The sequence below is a fragment of the Mus musculus genome, chromosome X, assembly GCF_000001635.26.
Source record: "Mus musculus strain C57BL/6J chromosome X, GRCm38.p6 C57BL/6J".
Classification (NCBI taxonomy): domain Eukaryota; kingdom Metazoa; phylum Chordata; class Mammalia; order Rodentia; family Muridae; genus Mus; species Mus musculus.
In genome coordinates this window covers 104279663-104299935 of record NC_000086.7, presented here as the reverse complement: position 1 = coordinate 104299935, position 20273 = coordinate 104279663, and the positions used below count along the sequence as shown (strand labels likewise).

Here is a 20273-nt window from a genome sequence, read left to right as displayed (position 1 = left end):
CAGATGCTGATTAACCTTTTTTCCTCTCCAATTTCAGAAAAAGCACGATAGTGAGGCTGCTGTTTCGCTTCTATGAGCCTCAAAAGGGTAGCATTTACCTTGCTGGTCAAAATTTACAAGATGTGAGCCTGGAAAGTCTTCGGCGGGCAGTGGGAGTAGTACCTCAGGTATTTAAAAACAGAATATAAGTCTTAGAGGGGTGACGTATATATTAGTATAATAATTTGAATCTAAGGAGTCAACATATGCTAGTGACATAGTGTTAGACCTTTCAAGTGAAATTCTGCTTTTTTTGAAACAGTGGATCATCATATAGTCCTAGCTGGCATATGTAAATCAAGCAGTCCTCACAGTGTCCACCTACCTTAATCAAGCAGACATGGAGTCTAATCCGAGGTCTAAGACCGATCACTTCTGTGGGGCTCATCTCAGTTTCCTCGTGATAAATAGATACTATTTATTATTATTATTATAGTCTAGAGAATATACATATACACATGCCAAGCACAATACTCACGATATAAATGTTCAGAAAATTAAAAGTAACTTTGAATAGCTTTTAACATATTAAGTTTATAATTACAAAGTAGTTACTCTACCAAACTTAAGTTTTAAGCCTTATTTGCTATTGTGTGTCCTCTTTGCTATGAGACATACAGTACATGACTCATTGTAATAATTTTAAAATGTCTAGTAAATGCTTTTGGGCCAGGAAAGGAAATTTAAAGTAAAGCCTGAGAAGACAGGAAATAGATAGCCTTATCGGGTATATGGTTTGTTTGTTTGTTTGTTTGTTTGTTTTCTTTTTAAGATTTATTTATTTATTTATTTATTTATTTATTTATTATATGTAAGTACACTGTAGCTGTCTTCAGACACTCCAGAAGAGGGAGTCAGATCTCGTTAAGGATGGTTTTGAGCCATCATGTGGTTGCTGGGATTTGAACTCAGGACCTTCAGAAGAGTAGTTGGTGTTCTTACCCGCTGAGCCATCTCACCAGCCCAGGTGTATGGTTTTATCTTGAAAATCTATAAAGGAATCAGAGACTCTGCCTAAATGGTAGAGTACTTGTCTGATTCATAACACCAGTATCAGATCTCTGGGAGCACAGATCATATGGGGAAAGGAGAGGAGAAAACCTGTAAGAAAGTCATCAGGAAGGATGTGGCGATCACACATGAAATTCCAGCACTTGGAAGGCTATGATAAGGTAATTGCCTTCAGTTTGAGGCACACACCCCAAAGATCCCCAAGTACTCCAGCATATGGCACTCCTTTCTGTCCTGTGTTTTCCTGACAATTCCAAATTTTAGTGAGTATAACACTAGGGAAATTGTTGAAATCCCACTCCTTTTCATATGCTCTGCTTTTGGTGGTGGAGTGCATTGTGAGCCCAGAAACCTGTTTTTTAATATTCATCTTAGATGACTCTGATAGAAAGACAGACAGACTGACCAACCAACTGACTGACTGACCAACCAACCAACCAACCATATTTGCCAAATGAACTACATTCTGGGCTGTAACCTCACTGGGTTCTGTGTTCTAATTCATACAAGTCTAATTCTGCTATTCCGTTAGACTATATAATAGTTTCTCTCATTCTTTTGAAAATAAAACATTAAATTCACAAAAGAAAAAAAGCTATCCATCCTTATTGGAGACATTAGTAATATAAAATTAAGTGAAAATGAAATAACACTTTTACTTTAATCACCTTGATAAAGATTTTGAAATGTAGGATATCAAGTTTAGACACAACTCTGTGAAATGGGAGTCTTGCTCTTCTGAGAGAAGTATATAGCTTTCATAAGAAAATTAACAACACATATCAAGCTCTGGGAAAGTTTTCTAGTAGTTCTGCTTCTATGAAATTTTAGTAAAACATTAAAAGGTACAACATGTGTCTTTACATAAAATGTTTACAATGACACCATTATTTATCATAGTGAAAAGTGGATACAATAGAAGTACCCAATATGTACCCAATTGAAGCTTGAAGTCTTACAGGATCAAGTGATATGTAGTCATTTTAAATCATTAATTTTTCCCAAATTACATTGTTGTTGTTGTTTACTTGACATATATGGGTATTTTGCCTGCATGTAAGTCTTTGTACTTCGTGCATGCCTGGTATTGAGATCAGAAGAGAATTTTGGATCCTCTGAATCTGGGGTTACATATGACTTGACTATGTACTGGGAATTGAACCCAGGAAATCCTCTGGAAGAACAACCGGTCCACTTAACCCCAGTGCTCTTAACCAGTAAATTATTTCTTGAGACCAACATTAAAGTTTTAAAGAATATTGAGTATTGTGCACTGTGTCATAACAAAGTTTGCTGAAAAATATCAATCAAAATATTCTAGCTATACAATATATATTAACACTTGCAAATAGAGAGAACAATGGAATAAATATCAAAGCATTAATGTTTTTCTAGATGATAAAGTAATATATTATTTAATTTCTTAAATTTGTAAAATTTATTTCTATTTATAAGTTGCATACCATGTTATAAGATACCTATAGATAGTAATGTGGTTACTTAATAAAATGCTCACTTAAATAAACTAAATTAACAATTGCTCTATATCCCACAGTTACCCATATTTACTGTGTGCAAAACATTGTGAAAAACTTCCATTTGTGTTGTGGTTTGAGGATAGGGTCTCACTCTCTAGTGCAGGCTGACATCAAGCTTATGGCGCTCCTACCATTCTGTATGCTAGGATTACAAGAGTGGACTACCATACCTTTTAGTTCATTTTCATTTTATCCAATTCTCTTGTATTTTTCTTTTTTTTCAGTTAGCATTTGTTAATTTTTTCAGAATATGAAATATTGTAAAATACTTCTGTGTGTAGAACTTTGAGTTTATTTGATACCAACTCAGTATGACAAATTTATGTTAATAGTAGATATATAAACAACTAGAAAAATTATGAAATAATATCTGAAGTTCTAAACCTGAAATGTAAAAGACCTTATTGGGTTTCCTAGTGAATATTAACAATTAGAGCCATTCAGAGACTGATAAAAGATAGATGAATACTCACTTGAAATAAATTATCTTTAGTATGCTATGTTAGAACAAGTTGAGTTATTAAATGAAAGCTTGCAGTGGACTTCCTCTAAAAACATACAGACATGGTGAAAAAATTATTTGTTCTCTGAGTTTCAAGTCCGAAGTAAAAGCTTCTTACAAATGTATGGAAATATATTTAGCCTCATCAGTAATTAAGGATATGCGAATGTAAACAAAAAGCCCATTTCACTCTAAAAGTCACAGCAAGTGAAAATGTGTAATAACCTGAGTTGCTAAGGATGCGGAGATCTAGAAGCCATGCATACCACTGAATAGAGAGCATGCACATATATTACTAGCTACATTTGCAGGATAGCTAATCAATAATATTATAGGGTAAACATAAACTTGACCTTTGACCTATCAGTTGACATGTTGAACTCCGTGCATAAATACTCAGCTGTGTAAAGCCATTTGAAAAAGCTATTTTACTCCAACATGTTAATCACATTAATGTACATTAATCGAGGAATAAGTAAATTTTACCTGTCATATGAAATACATAACCATTTAAAACAGTGAAGTATGTTTCTGTTATTCAGAATGGACAATCTCCATCATATGTTAAATTAAAAAAGCAATTTATAAAATAATTTGTGTAGACTGAGTTCCCTTGAATTGAAAAAGCATATGGTTAAGCATATAAATGTCTAGAAATAAATCTGGAATGAACACAACAAGTCAGATGTGATACTTAGGTCCACAGAGGGACCTGAGATTTCAGGACCCTCCTCAAATTAAAGGGATTGCCATAGTTTGATATTTACTATTACTTTGTGTCTTTAAATATCTATGTGTATACAAACACACATACACACACGTGTCTATATAAATCTGCTTCAGGATGCTGTCCTCTTCCATAATACCATCTACTACAACCTCTTATATGGAAACATCAATGCTTCACCTGAGGAAGTATATGCAGTCGCAAAATTAGCTGGTCTTCATGATGCAATTCTTCGAATGCCACATGGATATGACACACAAGTAGGAGAACGAGGACTCAAGCTATCAGGTAATGAAAGATTTTAAATCTTTTACTTCTATATTCTATTCAGAGTTAATTATTGACAGAAGTTCCGGTATATTAGTGGTAATGTGAAATCCATAACCCTTATATTTAAGGACAGCAAAGATGTTAGTCACCTGGAAAAGAGGACAAGTAGAGTTAAGTAGATTACTGCTGATAGTGTATCTCCCATCTCATTTCCTACCTTAGGCTCAGTTCTTTAAAACTCCCACTTATGAATCATAAATGTAGATATTCATGGTTTCATGTTCTTAAGTTTTCCAGTTTCAGATATTAGATTTGCCTTTTGCTTTGTTGACTCTTTGCTACTGGAATTTTTATCTAAGGTTGTTGCATATTGAAATACTTGTAATATAAAATAACATATGGGGCTGGAGAGATGGCACAGCAGTTAAGAACACTGAATGCTCTTCCAGAGGCCCTGAGTTCAAATCTCAGCAACCACATTGTGGCTCACAACCATCTGTAATAAAATCTGATGCCCTCTTCTGGTCTTTCTGAAGACAGCTACAGTGTACTTATGTATAATAAACAAACAAACAAATCTTTAAAATAACATATGATAGCCGGGCAGTGGTGGCACATGCCTTTAATCCCAGCACTTGGGAGACAGAGGCAAACGGATTTCTGAGTTAGAGGCCAGCCTGGTCTACAGAGTGAGTTCCAGGACAGCCATGGCTATACAGAGAAACCCTGTCTCAGAAAAAAAGAATCAGAAAACAAAAAAGCAAAAACAAACAAAAAAATACATATATATGATAAACATGTTTCTGGTGAGAATAATTTGAGAATAAAAGTTGTTACTTCTCGTTATTATTTATTTCACTGACATGAATCAGATTCATTAAGATTAAATTTGTATTTCAAGGAATATAGTTTGTCAAAGGATATCATATATAGAATTAAACTTAACAATTCAGTAGGGCTGGAGAGATGGCTCAGTAGTTAAGAGTGCCGACTGCTCTTCCAAAGGTCCTGAGTTCAAATCCCAGCAACCACATGGTGGCTCACAACCATCTGTAACAAAAAATCTGATGCTCTCTTCTGGAGTGTCTGAAGACACACTACAGTATACTTACATATAATAAATAAATAATTTTTAAAAAACAATTCAGTAAAATGATGAGTGATAAAGAGTTGATGTAAATGTTGCAAGTATAACTTGATGGTTTTAATCAACAAAAATGCTAGAAGCAGAATAGTCTTGTATTATATTTTCTTAAATTAACCTTTTTCTTTTCCAGGCGGAGAAAAGCAGAGGGTAGCAATTGCAAGAGCCATTTTGAAGAATCCCCCAGTTATTCTCTATGATGAAGCTACTTCATCATTAGATTCAATTACTGAAGAGGTAAATTAACAATGAAAATAACAAAACAAACTTTTTTCCCTGGAAGTTTCAGTATAATATCTGCATTACTTATGTAGTGGTTCTCTACCTTCCTAACACTGCAGTCCTTTAATACAGTTCCTCATGTGGTGGTGACCCCCAACCATAACATTATTTTCATTTCTACTTCATAACTGTAAACTTGATGTTAAGAATTACAATGTAAAGATACAATGTGCAAGATACCTGATATGCAACCCTTGTGTTAAGATCGTTCAACCCCCAAAGAGGTTATACCTCACAAGTTGAGAACCACTCACTTCATGTTTTGAATGAATTTTAGTAGGAAAATACCTAACCTCTTCTCCTGTACAGCAAGTGTTAATGAATGCTACAAAAGCCAGGTTGTATTGACCCAGTGAATCTGTTCACAAATGTGCTTCCTTTTGAAAGTGTGTGATACTCTATGCTATTATTATAGTCTTGATCTTGCAAAGCTGTACACATTACCCAACGTGCTAGTGAAGGAAGAGAGTTTTATTCACTGTCTTCTTGTCATTTAGCACCCCTTAATAGAAGTCGTGTAAGTGACTGTGACACAATACATACCAGAATGCTTTTCACTTACTATTGACATACAAGCCAAGCACATGCAATCCTTAGAACTGGTATCAGTTTGTATTGATTTCACAAGAGTTGTGTAACAGAAAGATGTTTGTCACGATGATGTCATGATACTACCCAACAAGCACATTGTATCTTATAACAACATCTTTACAATATACACAAGTTTCCACAGCAATGATAATTTCATGTAGATTAATCTACAACCAAAGAAGCAAGTGTCTCCAGTTGCTACTTTTCTCTTAGGACTGTGTTAAGGTAGAGGTCTCCTTTCAGCTTCACCAGCAGGGCAATATAATATTTCTATTTGGAATTAAGTTGTAGGGAACCTCATTATTTTATCAGCAGCATACTTAAAACTGTTCAAAATAGATTCATTTGAGAATTTATTGGGGCTGGGCAGTAGTGGCGCACGCCTTTAATCCCAGCACTCAGGAGGCAGAGGCAGGCAGATTTCTGAGGCTAGCCTGGTCTACAGAGTGAGTTCCAGGACAACCAGGGCTATACAGGGAGAGGGAGAGGGAGAGGGAGAGGGAGAGGGAGAGGGAGAGGGAGAGGGAGAGGGAGAGGGAGAGGGAGAGGGAGAGGGAGAGGGAGAGGGAGAGGGAGAGGGAGAGGGAGAGGGAGAGGGAGAGGGAGAGGAAAGGAAAGGAAAGGAAAGGAAAGGAAAGGAAAGGAAAGGAAAGAAAGGGGACAAAAGGAAAAGAAAAGAAAAAAAAGCAAATTTATTATATTTTAAGTGAGCATTTAACAAAACTAGATCCCATTCAAAAGAGAATAGCAGCCTATTTGTAAGAACTTTATACCTAAATAAATATATGTTGTACAATATATGTTTTGAGCTAACAAGATAGAATTTATAACAGCAGTTTTTAAGTCGCATAGCATTACTATGTTAGAAAATATAACCCACTAAGCATTTACAAAGAATTCCTCAGAGGAAGATTTGAAGGGCTTCAGTGAGCCCTTTTAATAGGTACAGGGGACTCAGAACTTAAGTTTTATATAGGAAAGAGACTATCCATAAACATCAGGGTTTTGTTTCGTTTTGTTTAATATTGGCCCTATACTTGACCATTAGTCTGTCCTAATAAAGCTTAAGGTCGTCTTTTCAGAAAACTGGTCCTCCCAGTAATTATATCTTTTTAAAAATTAAATGTTTAGAAATATGTGTGGGGCTGACACCATTGCATACGCCGGCAAGATTTTGCTGAAAGGACCCTGATATAGCTGTCTCTTGTGAGGTTATGCCAGTGCCTGGCATACACAAAAGTGGATGCTCACAGTCAGCTATTGGATGGAACACAGAGCCCCCAATGGAGGAGCTAGAGGAAGTACCCAAGGAACTAAAGGGGTCTGCAACCCTATAGGTGGAACAACAATATGAACTAACCAGTACCCCCAGAGCTCTTGACTCTAGCTGCATATGTATCAGAAGATGACCTAGTCAGCCATCATTGGGAAGAGAGGCCCATTGGACTTGCAAACTTTATATGCCTCAGTACAGGGGAATGCCAGGGCCAAGAAGTGGGAGTGGGTGGGTAGGGGGGTGGGGGGGTATGCGGGACTTTTGGGATAGCATTTGAAATGTAAATGAGGAAAATACCTAATTAAAAATATGATAAAGAATGGTTAATTATTTTGGCCAACATGGGAGGACATAGAAGGATGGCAGTAACTATGAGGAGCTTGGCCCAATAAGTCCCCAAATCTAACACTTCAATGCTGTATTTTATAACATCCACTGCTGTAAGAAATAACTTATGTTGCTTATAAACCTACAGCTTGTGGGAAAAAGAAAGAAAGAAAGAAAGAAAGAAAGAAAGAAAGAAAGAAAGAAAGAAAGAAAGAAAGAAAGAAAGAAAGAAATATGTGTGGGAAGGAAGCCAATGAGTATATCTTCATCACCTACACTATCTTCTCTACCCACTTGGCTTTGGTTAGGCCCAGGTTTCCAAAGATAATTGAATATATAAGTAATTGTCTCACACTTCATAGGCAGTATACAAAATCTATTTTCTAGAAGGTATTAAAAACTTAAAATGTGGCCAGGTACAGTGACATGCACCTTTCATTCTAGCAGTTTAAGGACAGCCAGATTACATGGTGTGTCTTATGCCAGCCAGGGCTATATACTGAGACTATGTCTCCAAAAGCAAACAATAACTCAAAATGCTTTTTTTGGTGGGGGGAAGCTTCCTCAAGTTAAAAAAAAAAGTGCTTTGCTTTTGAACTAAGGAAGAACAGATGTTCCTACAAGGTTTTAGACTGCTGTCCTTCTTTGAACTTTCTTTTCATGAATGACTCGTCACTTTAATTGTGTTCTTATTGATAAGATTATATATGACTATGTTCCTCGTATCACCAGAGTTTTTTAAAACAGAAAGTATCTCCTGCTTCCACAGAATTTAGTGATAATCTAAATGATCAGTTTATGATGGTGTACTTATATTTACTTCCTAATATTCTTGGATTTTTGTCTTTGTTTTCTTTCCTTTAGTAAGTATTAGAGGTAGAAGTACTTGTGGTGCTATAAAATCCTAAGTTCCTTTAGGAAAGATAGGATTGGTTTCATGTACACTGACCTAATGAGAGCTCTGCTTTGGTTTTCTCCTACTCGTGTCAAACTTGTAGACTATTCTTGGTGCCATGAGAGATGTGGTCAAGCACAGAACTTCTATTTTCATTGCACATAGATTGTCAACAGTGGTTGATGCAGATGAAATCATTGTCCTGAGCCAGGTAAGAGAAAAACTTTAAAAGTTAGTAGTCATTGCTATTCAATCTTAATTAGAGAAGTTTTTGTCCCTTACACTGACCTGGTAAAAATCAGTGGGTCACAAAACCAAGAGATATGAATGAAGGAAATGTAGGGAGGTGGGAGGAGTGAAATGAGGCTATGAGAGGGTTGGGGGAGTAGCAGTACATTTTAAATATATATGTTGACTTATTAAAGAACAAATTTAATAGAAGCTATAAAAATGAAAAATGACAATATTCGAAGAAAATTAGAACTAGATATAGGTACCTGAAATTTAATTATTGTGCCTAAAATAATATTATAGAATCTGTGTTCTTTGGATGACATTGGATCCTAATAGTATACTGGGTTTCGTCCCTTTTGTAGGAAGTAATGCATGAAATTTTGAAGAAGAATAAACTATAGTAACTTGCTCTTCATTAAAGTACTAAAAGTAAATATTTGATCAGGAAAGTATTTTTCATTATGGAAGCATATTTTCAAGGGTTGTCTAAATAAAATCATTTTTCTGCATTCATTTTTGTCCTAAAAAATCTTTGCATGGTGTCTTTGATGTATTTTCATTGTTTTGGTGCTGTACATAACCTTAATGTTCTAAACATTACAGTAAAATAGAAATGATCATTTAAACATGACCACTTAAGCTGGGTGTGGTGGTGCACGCCTTTAATCCCAGCACTCGGGAGGCAGAGGCAGGTGGATTTCTGAGTTCGAGGTCAGCCTGGTCTACAAAGTGAGTTCCAGGTCAGCCAGGGCTACACAGAGAAACCCTGTCTCGAAAAAACAAACAAAAAATAAACATGACCACTTACATTTTTGTTCTCCTTATACATGAAGTAAGAAAATATCCTTTTTGGGGCTGGAGAGATGGACCAGTGGTTAGAGCACTGACTGCTCTTCCAGAGGTGCTGAGTTCAAATCCCAGCAACCACATGGTGACAACCATCTGTAATGGGATCCAATGCCCTCTTCTGGTGAATTTGATGACAACTACAGTGTACTCATATACATAAAATAAATAAGAAAAAGAACCCATCAGATTTTTTAAAAAAAAGAAAATATCCTTTCTGACGTCTTAGGGGTTTGCTATACAAGCTTACTACTATCTATATGATCTCAGCAAATCAAAATACCATTGTTGTGATTGGCAGAGTTGAAAATGTTTACTTATTGTCCTTATAACTTTCTGTAAGGGTCTCTTTCCCTGCCTGTTAGTGATTATTTCTAACACTGTTCACTTTTCCATCATTATCTTTCTCTTCTAATCAATACTTCAGTTCTTTATTGTTTTGAAGCCTGTGTGTTGAGAGTTACAAGATAGGAAGCAATTATGTGCTTTCAATAATTTTGAGTAATCAAGAGGGGTGTTTTAATGATGCTGCAGATTGAACTCAGAGCCTTATACGTGCAAGCAAGTGCTGTGTCATTGAAGTATATTCGCAGCCTGAGAGTATTTTTTTCATTCTCCTAAAGCTTAGACATTGTTTGTATTGTGATGGCTCTGCTCTGCTCTATAAGGGGTTTGTATGCTTCTGACTTTAAGCTTATTAGTTTATTCATAAATGTTTACATTCTTTAGACAAGATGTTTGTTCCCAATATTATTATACCAGAATGTCTTAAATGGTAACTTAAACCTTGCTGTATCTTTGTATTTAAGAACCTGAAATAAAATCTGGTATCTTGGGTCTTTTTAAGTAAGCTTTCCAATTGTATCAATTGTGCTCTCCGAGCTTTTACTAAGTAATGGGAAATGTTCGACTTTCTTAGCAAATAATCTATTTCCATGTGTCTGTGCAGTTATTTCACAACATTGCCCCTTGGGTTTGAATTAGAATTAATGTATTAACACCTTAATAGTATCTATATCTACACACAGTCTTCGTATTTTTATTTGTTGGGTCTCTAATTGCTTAGTTATGTGACCTCATTTTCAATTGATGGTCTGTCTGTCACCTCAGGCACGCTTATCAAAATTTGTTTATGACATTTCTATAAAGATGACCTATCTATGAGACATCTGATTGAACATAGAAGATTAGACATATTTGTCTCCCCTCCTCCATCCAAAATAAAATAAAACTGAAGGGATGAAATGAGTATAATTATAAATCAACAAATGTACTAGAAGAGGACTTAACATTGGACAAAGGATATCAGCAAATATGGGGAAGATGTTAAGTGGGTAGATTAAAAGGACTAAGAAATTTGGATAGTATGACTTGCCAAAATAGAGAGAAAGCACTTTTAAAAATGACTTGGTTCATACTGTAGAACCCTGAAATGGCTCAGAAAGTGGAAGCATCAGGATATTATAAAAAGTGAAGATGACTATGAGGCTAAAATAGCAGAATTCATGTTTCTATAAGAAATAGAAGCCAGGCTTGTAAACACAAGCCTGTCATCCCAGCTATTAGGGAATGGAAGCCTGAGTAACTTAGTAAGACTCTAAAAATAAAAATATAAAAGGGCCTGATATATAGCTTAATGGTAGCACGTGTAAAGCTCATTGCGAAGCTAACTAAAATCATGAAAATAAATCAAGGGGGGATATATATATATATATATATATATACATACATACATATATATATATATATAAATGAACAGTAACAGGAAGCAGCACTGTCACATTGATAATAGAAATAATCCATGTAATTTTTAACATAGTACTTCAACTATATACTCTTATTATTAAATGTCCTAATTTGCTTCTTTGTTGTGATAAAACACTGACCAAAAAGAATTTACTTGGTTTACAAGTTCCAGTCTGCCATTGAGAGAAACTAAGGCAGGAACTGATGCAAAGACCCTGGAGGAATGGTGCTTACTGCCTCCCCCTGCTCAGCCTGCTCAGCCTGCTTGTTTATTCACCCCAGAACTACCTGCACAGTGATGGCACCACCCACAGTGTGCTGGGGTCTGCCACAATAATCAATCAAGTAAATGCCCTCCAGTCTTGCCTACAAGCCAATCTTACGAAAGCATTCTCTCAGTGGAGGTTCCTTCTTCCAAGATGCCTGGGATTGTGTCAAGTTAGCATAAACAAAACAAAACAACGACAACAACAAAAACCCCAGGATATTTTTTAATCTAGCACAAATGTATTGCAAGGCTAACTAGTCCAAAAGAAATAGTTGGTGATTTTGTAGAAGTACCCAGTTTGAAATTATTTTCTATACAAGACTGAACAGCATATGCTAAGTAAATGCACTGCTCTTAGATCAGAGCTCTTACTTAGGAGAAGAAAGATGCAAGTAAAAAAAAATCATCAAAGGAAAGCAAGACTCTCACAAGGTTACGTTTTTAACAGAATTATCTTTATAAATTTCTGATACGAAAAGTATTCTAATTCTGTCCACTGAAAAAGCCCGGAAGCGATGAAAGTCTGTAAGTAATGAGCATTCCTGGCACACAGATCTTGGGTACTAAATTACTGTTTCTCACTAAAAGGAACCAAACCTCCTTCGATAAAAGCTGATCTGGGGCTGGGAAACTAATGAACACATGTCACAGGGACACAGGAACCACTTTGAATGACCTCCCACTGGCCAAATGTGGGATAATTAGAGCAGTAAAAAGAATAATGGCACTAATGAGTTGTAACACAATGAGTAAAAAACTAATTTCTGTATTCATGATGATACTTCTAAAACAAGAACTACCAAGAGGAAAAGGAAAGCCCTTTAAGAATACCACCAGCCAGCTTGTAGAAGGAATGATAAATTCAGGGAGTCAGATTTTGCAACCAGCATTGTAGTAATTGATTAAGAAAACAGTCATCATAGACTGAATAAACTATTGAGGAAGAGACTATTCAGTCAGTTTGAAAGTAAATCACTTAGATTACATATTATTACAAAGATAAAATTTGACGGTTAATTTGAGAAATTGGGTAGATATCCTTAAGCATGTGATCAAATTTCATATCAGTAATGGAACAAATTAGTTTGTGTACCTCCTGGTGTGATGGTACATTGAGGACATTTTTACCCTTTTTAAAATTGACTATTTTTAATTGTGTGTGTGTATGTGGGGGTGGGGAGGTGGAGATTGTCCATGTGAGTGCAGTGTCCAAAGAAGACCGAAGTAGGCCATGAATCCCCTGAAGCAGGAATTACAGGCCATTATGAGGTGCCCAAGGTGGGTACTGGGAACCTGGCTCAGATCCTCTGAAAGATGTGCAACAGTAGAGCCATCTCTGGCTCCACATAACCTATTTTTAATTTAAACAAAAAAGGTTTCACCTGGATCTACTAATCTGGAACAACTAGATGAATCCAAAGTGAAAGACAGTCTTAATGAACAATTATAAACCATTTAGACCTGGACATTTGAGAAATATCAGGGCCACAAAGAGAAAAGTAGCACGCAGTTAGAAACTTGGTGTGTAAATTTTGCATAGTATTCAGAACTTTTTTTGGCTATTTTATTTATTTACACTTCAAATATTATCCCCCTTCCTGGTTACTCTTCCACAAACCCTCCATCCCATCCTTCTCTCTCTCCTCCCCTGCTTCTATGAGGGTGCTCCTCCACCCACTCACTCACTTCCACCTCTCCGCTCTAGCATCCCCCTATACTGGGGCATCAAGCCTCCACAGGACCAAGGGGCTCCCCTCCCACTGATGTCAGATAAAACCATCTTCTATGACATATGCAGCTGGAGCCATGGGTCCCTCCGTGTGTACTCTTTGCTTGGTGGTTTAGTCCCTGGGAGCTGGGGATGGGGGCCGGGTGAAGAGGGTCCGGTTAGTTGATATTGTTGCTCTTCTATAGGGTTGCAATCCCCTTCAGCTCCTTCCATTCTTTCCCTAGCTCTTCCCGGGGTCAGTCCAATGGTTAGCTGCAAGCGTCCACATCTGTATTGGTTAGGTGCTGGCAGAGCCTCTCCAAGAACAGTTATACCAGGCTCCTGTCAGCAAGCACTTTTTTGGCATCAGCAATAGGTTTGGTGTCTGTAGATGGGATGGATCCCCAAGTGGGGCAGTCTCTGGATGGCCTTTCTTCAGTATCTGCTCCACACTTTGTCCTCGTATTTCCTTTAGACAGGAACAATTTGGGATTAAAATTTTTTAGATGGGTGGATGGCCCCATCTCCCAACTAGGGGCTGTGCCTATAGGAGGTGGTCTCTACAGGTTCTATCTACTTTTTGTTGGGTATTTCAGCTAATGTCATCCCCACTGGGTCCTGGGAGCCTCTTGCTTTCCTGGCATCTGGGACTTTATAGTGGCTACCCCAGCTCCCTATCCACCACTGCTACATATTTCTGTTCAATTTTCTGACCCTCTGTACTTCTTTCCTGTCTCTTCCCATACCTGATCCTGCCTCCCTTTTATTCCCTCCCCCTCCTCTCTCCTCCAGGTCCCTCCCTCCCTCTACTTCCTATGATTTGCACTCAGTTCTTTAAAAATTAGAAACATTTAAGTTCAATATGTTAGTTTTCTTCAGATCCTAGATGGAAAAAAGCAATAAAGGGGATTAACTGTAATAGTTAAAAATGTAGTATAGGGCTGGTGAGATGGCTCAGTGGGTAAGAGCACCCGACTACTTTTCCGAAGGTCTGAAGTTCAAATCCCAGCAACCACATGGTGGCTCACAACCACCCGTAATCAGATCTGACTCCCTCTTCTGGAGTGTCTGAGGACAGCTACAGTGTACTTACATATAATTAATTAATTAATTAATTAATTAATTAATTTTTAAAAATGAAGTATATGTTATATTAAAGTAATGTGTCGTTAAATTTCTTGGGTATGATATGATTATACCAGGCATGTAAAAGCGTTCCTTATTTTTAAGAGATACATACTAATGAAATATTTAGGAATATAATATAATTGATATCTACAACTCATGCTCAGATTGACAAATATAGTGTGTTTGTGTATATAGGTAAAGTAATATTAGGTAGAAAAAAACCTGTGAGAAAATGTGTCTAAAATCCTAGCACCTACGTGATTCAACAGAAAATTCATAGTCCATAAAGTAAGCAACACAAAACACTTGAATAGTCATAACAAAATGAACAGAAGCAGAATTTGTAATTTGTGAAGAATGCAGCAGAAGGGGAAGTTGAATCATCTACAACTTCCTTAACAAGTTGATAAATAATGCCAGAAATCAATAAATCAAGAAACAGAAGTAAACATATATGTGTATATCCATATATGTGTGCAAATCCAGCATTTGAGCATTGACATAAACTTTATAAATATTACAGAAATATATGGAAAAATCCTGTCAATAGGAATGCCTGTGAAAGTGACAAATTCTCTCATCGTGTTTAACAAATTAGTTGTGGGTCAATGTATGGAACCCATGTCAAATTAATGAAATGCTGTCTTTAATAGGTATTGTTAGCAAAGAGAGCTACTGAACAGAATAAACTAATTTCATTAAGTTTTCTTTATTTCATGAAATTTTATTTCAAAATTCACATGGATTTCACAATATTGTTTTTAAATCCTTTAAATCCCTACATAAATAACAGTGCTTTTGATTTGAACATTTGCTGATTACAGAAAATATCACCTTTTTAGAATTTTAATCTTCCCTTTATACCTTCCAAAATGAGAATCAGACAGTAAGGCTTCATTTCCTTTACGTAAAATGGTGTTTGTGCTGTTGGGGGTCTCATCATTTCTGTTCACGGGCAGAGGAGCGCGTCAGGGAAGAAGCCTTCCTTCGGCAGCTTTCACGCCGGGGCTATGGGTGAGGACTTAGAAGAAGCAGTTTAATGAACACAGGTCCTCCAAATAGTTCCTCATAAATTACTGTATACTTTTACATATTAGACTAGTTAACTGACCTTGGTCCACATTTACCTTGTGTTTTCTTTGTAGGGGAAGGTAGCTGAACGTGGTACCCACTATGGTCTGCTTGCTAACTCTAGCAGTATCTATTCAGAGATGTGGCATACACAGAGCAACCGTGTACAGAACCAGGATAGCCTCGGATGGGATGCAAAGAAAGAGAGTCTCTCCAAAGAGGAGGAAAGAAAGAAGCTCCAAGAAGAAATTGTCAACAGTGTGAAAGGCTGTGGAAATTGTTCCTGCTAAGGAACACAGACATTTTCTTATCTCTCTTTTTGTTGTCTTGTTTGGTTTTGTTTGGCATTAGCATTTGCACTGAAGTAGAACCAGGTCACAAAAACACAAATCATACATTCCCATTCCTTTAATCCTATTAAATATGATTTATTTAAAGGAGGGTTGGATTTTTATGTCTTTCACCATCTTTTGAATGTGACATCTATAATTATCCCCAAATTATTTTCTTGTTCCTGCCCCAAGCGTGCTCAATACATAATTTTTGTTACCACTTGATTTTACCTTACAACTGTGTTTGAAGTCTGACATCCATTTGATATCAATAACGAGGTGAATTAGAGTGTTTCTGAATTTAAGTAGTCTTTAAAAACCTCCTTTATGCTGACAAGTTGTAAGGAGACCATTTTTTTTCTCTTAAAATTAAACAGGAATAAAAACAGAAGTGTAGGGGTTTTTTTCTCCTCTTTCCTCCTTCCAGTTATATTTCCTTGTCAATCTGAAAATTAGTTTGAAAACATATAAGTTAGAATTTATCAAAAAATGAGCTATATTTGTACTTTGGGCATTTTACTTTTAGATACCTATAATTACAGTTTTTTATTGTGCCCTTTTTAGAAAAAAAGTCATGTTATCTTTAATCACCACTGTTGCTCTTATCTAGTGATTAGTATTTTGTTTTTACCCCCAAAAGTTTTGTTTTAAATGAAAATTAATTTTTCTCTAAAGTCTCATGAACCTTGATGTCATTTGAGAGTTATTTATACTGAGAATGATCCCAAAAGCTTAGGGAGTTAATAGCCTTTCCTATTTCCAACTTCAGTGCACTGCATTGGCTATCAAGTTATACAGAGACAGAAGTAAAATGGATGTTGTACACCCACACATGTGTCTGTGTACACGCTCATACATTTATCTAAACCAGTGTCCACATAACAACTCCTTAAAACATTTGGTAAAAAGCAAAGGATTCCATATATACATACACTGTTTAGATGACCAGGTATCTTAATCTATAGTGATACTTCAGAATTGCTGTTTACTATAAGGCTTTTTCTTATTCGTAATTTAATGAATTCTGTTCAGCCTAATGTAAAAAAAGACTTAAGTGATATATTCAAGTTTTACTGAGATAAAATAGGAAATTATTTTACATATTAGAAATAATTATTAAAACGAGATACACATTTCACTTAAAAAGTTGTTCTTGGGCTGGTGAGATGGCTCAGCTGGTAAGAGCACCCAACTGTTCTTCCAAAGGTCCTGAGTTCAAATCCCAGCAACTACATGGTGGCTCACAACCATTCATAAGGAAATCTGATGCCCTCTTCTGGAGTGTATGAAGACAGCTACAGTGAACTTACATATAATAAATAAATAAATCGGTTTTTTTATTTTAAATTGTTCTTTTAAGCTAGGCATGGTACTATGCACCAGGAGCCACATCAGGAAATTGAAGTCAGGAATTTGAGGCTATCCTGGACAATATAGGAAGACCCTGTCTCTTAAAGCTGAAAAAGAAAGAAAGTTCTTCTCTTGATTCAGTATGAATTAAATTTGTTCAAAACACATGTCTATCGTGACTTGCCACATAATCATTTGTAATGTGGTTTGATTTCTCAGGAAAGGTCCTAAACTGCCTATAACGTTATGGTTTTAATGTTAATGATAATTTAGTATGGGAGAGATTATTATTTTTTGATTTGTAAATTAGTATTAGTTAATGAATATCTTCAATTATATTACAATAGTTTGATAAACTGAGGCCAGTATTTCATTTAGTCTTTGATAGCAAAGTAAGTTATGTGGGATCTTGCTTTTAAAGTTGAAGGTATGTCCTGGACTGGAAACCAGCTTTGGTTTGGTTTGTTGGTATTTCTTACTTTCAAGACATAGGTATGAGTGCTGTTCTCAAGGGGAGATGGAGTACATCCTTTGAATAAGTCAGGTCCGTTCTAGGAGATGTGGTTAAATGTATATAAACGTCTTGCTTCTGTGTTAATTCCTATGTTTACACTGATGCTGATGGAGATGATGAAACTCAGTTACACAGACAAGCAGTGTGTACTAATCATTAGGAAGAATTGTTCTTGACATGTATACAGCAGTGTTCAAAGCAAGTTATTTTGTGATATGGAGAACATTTTACTCCAGGGAAGTAGGAATATTTTCAGGGTAGGGATAATTTCCCCACTAGGATTTTGAAACTTTTTTTTTTCATATGATTGCAGATGGTCCCAAGGCCACTGTAGTCATTAACCTGTTATCAGCTAACAAAACTTAAATTACCTGAAAAAGACACTTGGTGCAGAGGCCATAACTAAGTCTTAAAGACATCTTTTTAAAAACTACATCATCCTTAGGTAGTTCTATAGAGGGAAATAATAGACAGATTAAGATGAAAGAAAAGCTTTCTGGGATGATTCAGTTATAGGAAATGCCAAGAAAAGGGCATTTAATTATAATATCCTAATTTTACATCACAACATTACAGAATTACACAAAAGGATAATGTGTGTATTTTTTTTAAATTAGTGTTGCAGGAATGTTCTTTTAAATGTACTAGGGGATGAATAATTTGAGCTCTGAAAATAGAGGAAGATGATGGGGTTCATTTCTCACCTCTCTTTATTTTAAATATTAAAAAATATATTTTCTTCCTAAAGGAATTCCAGTTTACAAAAGTTAACTTGAAACCAAGGTAATTTAGGATTATAAAAACGGGGCCAGATGCCTTCCTGATCGCTCTTAACATAGGACTGTCTTGGTATGCAGATGGGCTTCTTTGTGATCAGGGAGAGCTTCGCATCTGGACATGAACAAGCTCAAGATATGCATTCCCTTTTCCTCTGCAGGGATTTGCGTCTTTTATATACCTTAAGAGAAACATTTTGTCTTTCCCCTCTATGTTGACAGATCTCAGTTTGAGTGGATGGTTGTTTTTTAAAACTTGTTTTGCTCTAAGTGCTAGGTATTTAAAAACTGTGTGATTCCTTGGTTCTAGAGCCTTTTCCCTGCTGCCATCTTGTTGCTATCCTTCCTACTTGCTGAATATGTCACCAAGTAGCAACCTTTGCTAGAATATATTCCTAATTTCCTCATCTTGTAACTTATTACAGGGTATTCTGTTGTGAATTAGCAGTTTAGAGTGTTTAAATATGTTTGTAATTATAGTTTGTTTTTAATTATAGAAAAATTCCTTCTTTTCCCCTCTATGAGTGTATTGATTTGGAATGTAAATTGTATGATAAATCATAACATTGAGTGAAACACTCTGGATAAAGCTGATTAAGACAAAACATCTCAGCCAAGCATTTACCTTAGCACAGTTCTCTTGTTTATAGCAACCTATGCAGATAATCACTACTGAATAAACATAATGTCTTTGTGCCTAGAAATGAGTGTCTGGTGGAAATCACTTTTCTGCAATGTTCATGGAAGCTGATTTTTGTACCTTATACACTTGAAATAAATACAGGTAATTACTAGCACTCTGGGAAGATGGCCTTGCGGCTTTATACAAAAGGTGAAAACTTGACATTTTTTCAAAAGCAAAGTAAACATTTGCAGAGTTCATTATGTAGATAAAATGGTGGCAAATTATAGTGGTTTTATTTAGCCTTAAGCTGTCATAATTTTTGATAGCCAACCAGTAAAAGGTCCCTACCTAGTTTCTTACTTGTCCCCAGTTTCTCAGTTGGAATGATTAGGAGGGAAAGCTTGGGGTGGAGAAATGTCTTGCCTGCATTTTGATTACCTAGGTAGAATTGGAAACGAACTGTATTCTAATTAAAAACAGATTGGAACTTTAAAAAAAAATACAGATTGTTTCCATATTTCATGTTCTCATATAGCTACAGTAAAATGTTCACTGGTGCCTTTCTGTTTCTCTTTCATAAAACCATAGGGTTGAAAGGTCATTTAATGCATTTTTTTTCTCATTCTATAAATGAGGAAGCTGAACTTCAAGAGAAACTGCTGCACTGGATGAAAACCCCAGTTCCTGAGAGTCAATTGTTGTGCTGTACCACATTTCCACTCAGAAATCACATTTGAAAATAAGTAGGGGGGAGTCAGCATTGAGAATGGAGAAGTAAGGAGCTCCACAGGCCTGCTCGCCAACAAAGCAACACTATAACTGCTTTTTTTTAGAGTTTTTTATTGGTTATTTTATTTATTTACATTTCAAATGTTATCCCCCCTTCCCAGTTTCCCTTCCACAACCCCCCCCTATCCCCTGCCCCATCCCCTCCGCTTCTATGAGGGTGCTCCCCTATCCACCCTCCCACTCACCCACTCCTGCCTCATTGCCCTAGCATTCCCCTGCACTGGGGCATCAATCCTCCACAGGCCCAAGGGCCTCTCTTCCCATTGATGTCAGATAAGGCCATC

The 20273-nt window shown here is 36.3% G+C and overlaps 1 protein-coding gene across 1 annotated transcript in view; it reads left to right on the top strand.

Annotated features, from left to right (window-relative positions):
- Abcb7 (ATP-binding cassette, sub-family B (MDR/TAP), member 7) overlaps positions 1-19371 on the top strand; it is a 133282-nt gene extending 113911 nt beyond the window's left edge. The window contains exons 12-16 of the mRNA NM_009592.1: positions 38-167; positions 3934-4105; positions 5365-5468; positions 8706-8813; positions 15678-19371. Coding sequence (NP_033722.1) covers positions 38-167; positions 3934-4105; positions 5365-5468; positions 8706-8813; positions 15678-15893 — 730 coding nt within the window. The 3' untranslated portion in view covers positions 15894-19371. The remainder of the gene's footprint in view (positions 1-37; positions 168-3933; positions 4106-5364; positions 5469-8705; positions 8814-15677) is intronic.
- Positions 19372-20273: the final 902 nt, after the last annotated feature.